This window comes from Nesoenas mayeri, assembly GCF_963082525.1.
Source record: "Nesoenas mayeri genome assembly, chromosome: 12".
NCBI classification, from domain to species: Eukaryota; Metazoa; Chordata; class Aves; order Columbiformes; family Columbidae; genus Nesoenas; species Nesoenas mayeri.
Window position 1 is genome coordinate 17,598,139 of NC_137547.1, and position 5,444 is coordinate 17,603,582.

The window sequence follows — 5,444 nt, forward strand, 5'->3', positions numbered from 1 at the left end:
GTGACGCTGAGGGCTGGCGGGTCTCCGGTGTGTCCTGCGGGGAGCGGCTGCGGTCCCGAACGGCCGGGCTGGCGGGACGGAGCTCAGCGTCTTCTGAGCAGGTCAGCACTGGGCCTGCGGCCGCCGCGCTCGGACTGTCCCCTGTGAGCGGGCCCGCGGGTAAGACTCACCCTGGGCCGGGCTGCGGGATGTGGTTCGGGGGGTGTTTGCGGTGGTACGGGCTCGTTCTTGGCCATTCTCTTTAAATGGTGCGTTATTCTGAATGGCCCCCATTTCCCCTAAAGTCAGAGCACAGCATACAGCTGGCAAACCTGGAAATAATCCCTCCCAGGAGCTACCTTCCGATGTCCTGTCTGGACACACAGGTATTTTAGCAAAGATGATGGAGTGGAGCATCTCCCGTATGAGGAAAGGCTGAGGGAGCTGGGGCTCTTTAGCTTGGAGGAGATTGAGCGGTGACCTCATTAAGGTTTATAAATATGTAAAGGGCGAGTGTCAGGAGGATGGAGCCAGGCTCTTCTCTGGGACAGCCAATGGTAGGACAAGGGGTAATGGGTATAAGCTGGAACACAGGAGGTTTTATTTAAATTTGAGAAGAAACTTCTTCACAATGAGGGTGACAGACACTGGAACAGGCTGCCCAGGGGGGTTGTGGAGTCTCCTACTCTGGAGACATTCAAAACCTGCCTGGACACCTTCCTGTGTAACCTCATCTGGGTGTTCCTGCTCCATGGGGGGATTGCACTGGATGAGCTTTCGAGGTCCCTTCCAATCCCTGAAATTCTGGGATTCTGTGAGGCTTCTGCCATCTCAGGACTGGAGATGCCTCTGGGGTCAGCTCAGTAATTGAAGCAGACTTGTTCCCACCAAGGGTGTGTGAAGGCATAGAAAAGGCAGTGGGTTTTGTTTTGCTTTGTTCTGGTTATTTTTTAACCATCTGTGTGTCTTAATTCAGGTGTTTCTCAGATTGACTGGCAAAGTTGTGAGTGGGATTTGCAAGCTATCAGCCTGTGTTTAGGTAAACAGAGTTGCTTACTGATTTTGAAATGTTAACCACAAGTGTAACGTAGCTTTGTGGAGGAGACAGTGTCTTCCAGAGTATTACATCTCATAAGCTTTAATCATAAAAATAAGTTTGGAGCAGGTTTATAAACTGTGTTAGTATCTCTTCCACGTTTCTTTCTAGGGTGTAACTGCTACTGAAGTAAAGATTTAAAGGAGGTCTGATGACAACAAAACCAAACTTTCCTGTGACAGCAGGATCTATAGTTGTCCCTTATGGGCATGTGATTGGAAATGAGAAGTGGAGAGGGTCGGAGTTAGCCCAAAAGCTACAAGGTAAGCACAAACAAATTGGAAGTGGGAAAAAATTTCAGGCAAAGCACTCCCTTCTATCACCCAGTATTGTTAAGATTGGCTGGAATGTGCTTTATTCTGTGCCTAACTTGTCCCATGTTTGTGGTACAACCTATGTTAGCAGGCTGAGAATTCATATTTGTCTATCATGTATCTACATAATTAGTTCTGTCATATTTGCATAGTTGCTGAGCACTGTGGAGAATAAGCAGAAGTAGTTGCTGTTTGGGAACCACAGTACTGGGGCTATTGTGAATACTCACCTCCACTGAAATCCCTTGCATTTACATGGATGCTGGGACTGTGCCATCATCTCTTGGCACAGAAAACTAAATTAAGAAGATCCTTTCAGAATGGAATGTGATGTTTTTGTTCAAGTCCAGAGTTTACTGAGAAGCTATAGCACTTTCAAATCCACACTTTGAAAGTGCTAGTAATTGGCATTACTAAAGGCATCACATAGTACTTTGGATTTCTTCTACCAGTTTTGCTTACAAAAAATAAAGATTTTAGAGAATACAAAGTTCATTGTCAAGTCAGTAGGATTACTGACACATTAGGAAGGCTGTGCGGTGAAGTAACTATCAGTTTATAATTTGCTTTAACTACTGTTGTGGTTTTTTTTTCTTTTAACAATCTCACCTTAAGGGAAAGTTAGACTTATCTTTGAAGATGGCTTGGGACTTGTGGATTTCCATCTTTCAAACAGAACTTGCATTTTATATATTTCTGAAGCAGATTTGGTTGCAGGGGATGAATTCAAACGAAGATTGGTTCGGTTTAGAAATGTAAGTACTACAGAGAGTGTCTGTTTTATTGCATGCTTCTGAAGACATTCTTGTGTTATTTTTAAATTCCAGTGGAGCTAAACTTATGTGATAATTTCCACTTGAAAACTGAAAAATTATGCAGCTGCGTAGTTACTCTGTATTGGAGCTCTGTACTGTTGCTGAAACTTCTATGCTTCCTCAGATTTGCTTTCAGGCAGTTCATACCTGACAGAAGTTTTCTCTCTCTTGCACTGCATCAGCTTGTCATTAACAAGGTCTTTTCTTTTTTCCTTTCAATACAGACCAGCAGTCTTGGGGGAGTTGTAATTGTAGAGAAAACCCAAATAAGTGATCAGTACTTCTTAGCAGTACAAAAGCTTGTTGTGCTAGAACTTGGAATGGTGTTGCTTCCTGTGGCAAATCAAGGAGAAGCTTCTCAACTTATTACTCAGCTAGTAAGTTTCTATGTTAGTGGACAAACATTTAGTAAAATATGGGACATGAGGAGAATTACCTGTTTTTCCACAGTCATTGCTCATTTCAGAAAGAACACCTGGGATCTTAAAGGAACACAACATATTTTGTTGTTTGAACGTAAGGAATAAATATCTTGCAACGGCAATATGGTTTTAATAGTATAGCTCAGTGGAAAGAGAGCTCATTTGGGAACAAAAGAAAAAAGTTGAATAAAATAGTGGATGTTTTTAATGTGATCTTGCACTGAGATGCGACCAGATAACATTAGGCAATCCTCAAAGAAGCTCTTTGTCACAACTGACTTGAGATATTGCTTTGTCTCAGGCTGGAAAAACTATGTTCTTATGTTGTTTCTCTTTTCCTTTCTCTGATTGCATCAAAAAGATTACAAAATCATTATTTTAATTCACAGTTGGTATTAAAAAACTTGGTTTCCTACCGAGCCTTTGTGGATCTGCATCAAAATGCTTATAAGGGCGCACACTTAAGGAGGGAGCTTGGTTTTTAAACCTTCTAGTGATTGCATTGAACTCTCGAGATGAAATTAACTGTTTTGAAAACGAAAAGCAGAGGTCCAGCAGAGGGCACTCAGGGTCCCTTTCGGTTTTGTTTTGCTGCAGGTCCGTGAGCATAGTAAGGATCCCAACAGCAACCCCTTTCTTCGGAAACCATGTTCTCAACTGGCGGAGGCATCAGTGTTTCACACGGTGCAACAAATTCCAGGAGTTGGGAAAACAAAAGCTCTGCTTCTACTGCAACAGTTTGGAAGCATCCACCGGCTTTGTAACGCATCTGTCAAAGAGCTTGAGATAGTGGTTGGACAAACGTTAGCACAACAAATTCACACTTTTTTATGTTCCTGACACGCATGTGTAGTCGTGTTTTGGAAGGCAAGGGCTTTTTGTTTGTTTCTTGTGAATTATAAAATAAATAAATAAAATAACCATGTATTATTGTAATTTCTGAGGCGGGGGGAAGGGAGGCTGTTAAAATACTAATGAAAAAATACCCCCAACCTTTCCTCAAGGACTAGTGAGTAATGATGGGAATGGAAAGGCAGTTAATCATTCAGCTAAGGGAGAAGATACTTGTAGGAAGACTGTCATGGTGGACTAAGAAAAACTAAGACCTAGAAGGGTGATTCTTGTGATTGATATGACTTTGCTAAAGATTTCATTAGCCAGATAGTCATTTTATCCATAAATGCAAACTAAATCTCTTCTGTATGGAATATTGTATGGCAGGGTCTTGTGTATCAGTATATGGCTGCTTGTGATGTACAAGAAGTGCTACTTCAAATACACGTGAAGACTAACTACTAAGGATAGGTGAGTCATAAGTACTTTACAACATTTTAAATGTAACCTTTATAGGGAAACTCTAGAAATATTCTTAATGCTCTTTGTAAGAAAGCAAGTTTTAGACTATAAGTTCCTGTACTATCCAATAGAAACTTCAAAGTAAGACAGTTTCTTAGATCATTTTATCATTCTGTAGTTTTCACTAAAGAAACGTGCAGCAGTAAAGAGTGAAGATCTGCAAATTGTGCTATATCATGCAAGGCGTAGCAGAATCAAAAAGCTACAACGAAATTGCAGCAACTGATTTTTATTCTTAAATAAGTATCATCAACATATTTACACCTATTACATAAGAAACTAAAAATAAATGACCAACTTTAAAGTTCACACCCATATGCAAACTTTCTCCTTAAGTTTTGAGTATCAAACAGCATATATCTACTCTGTAGATGGCAATGTTAACTAACACTACCGTGTTAGCAGTCCTCCATTAATTTCAATTTCAGAAAACAGAAGAAAGGCTCACACAGTTATGTGTCTCTTTATATATATATATAGCCAATACTTGCTCATTAATTGTTCCAAGGGGAGGATGAGGATGATTTTACATTTATTCTTTTTTTTATTTATTTGGTGTGATAATGAAAAAATATTCTGCCATTTAGAGTTGGAAGCACTTTTTTCCTCATATTTTAAAGCATCACTGCAATTTTTGTACTCTTGATCAATATACTGGAATATGTCAGTTTTGAGATTTGTTCCACAGCTATCCATTTTATCAACGCTAATGAGAGCCAAGTCCTACGATAAGTAGGTTAAATAATTTCAAGTTTGGAATAAAGCCTGGTTTTAACAATTGAATCAGCAGGCATTTAAAATGTAACCCAGATCAGGAAAAGAGCAGAGTAAAAGCCTTTGTAGTTCAAAAGATCTTTTGACTTCTAGGCCTTCTAATTCTTTTCCAGAATTAAAAATAACTATTCAGTAGAATACACATAGAATACACATACTCTCAGAAAAGAGAATGTCTATGCATAAAAACCACAACTACATGACACTGCCCTTTGGCACAAGGCTAGTTTCTCCAAATAATGTTATTCTCTTTTCCTCTGTGGTTTGTTAGTATAATTCTTTAAAATAGTGTTAAGTGATTTATTATTGACTCTAAACCTTTACAGCTAAATCATCCTTTTCTGTGTCCCCTATTGTTTTGCATGCAGCGTCGAGTTTGTAATAAATAACTCCCATCTATCACAGTTATAAAAAATTAGTCATGATACTGTATTTTGAAATTCCAAAGGTATCTGGTCCTGATGTAAGCAATTTTCTCATCTACAAATTGTTATTCCATGCCTCGCAAACCACTTCATTCTAACCTTTAAATACTTCAGTTTTACAGTTTTCTCCCAGCTTCTGACCTTCATAGTGGCTCAATACACAGTCTGAATTTATAAACATATCTATAAAGATAAAAGTGACCAATATATTTTTTTATACATTTTAAAGAAAAATGTCATGTTAACAGTTCCTTCAAAAAGAT

At 39.3% G+C, this 5,444-nt stretch overlaps 1 protein-coding gene across 4 annotated transcripts; it reads left to right on the plus strand.

Moving 5' to 3' along the window:
• FAAP24 (FA core complex associated protein 24) lies at positions 1-3,532 on the plus strand. Of its 4 annotated transcripts, none has more exons than XM_080351774.1 (5): positions 1-159; positions 1,163-1,338; positions 2,005-2,144; positions 2,429-2,581; positions 3,224-3,532. In XM_080351774.1, exons 2-5 carry the CDS (start codon positions 1,227-1,229, stop codon positions 3,464-3,466), a joined length of 648 nt encoding a protein of 215 aa, XP_080207900.1. In that variant the 5' UTR covers positions 1-159; positions 1,163-1,226; the 3' UTR covers positions 3,467-3,532. The 4 variants fall into 4 exon arrangements, with proteins under 4 accessions (XP_080207900.1, XP_080207899.1, XP_080207902.1 ...); XM_080351773.1 differs by having other exon boundaries at positions 1,187-1,338; XM_080351776.1 differs by lacking the exon at positions 1-159 and adding an exon at positions 339-365 and having other exon boundaries at positions 1,187-1,338.
• Positions 3,533-5,444: the final 1,912 nt, after the last annotated feature.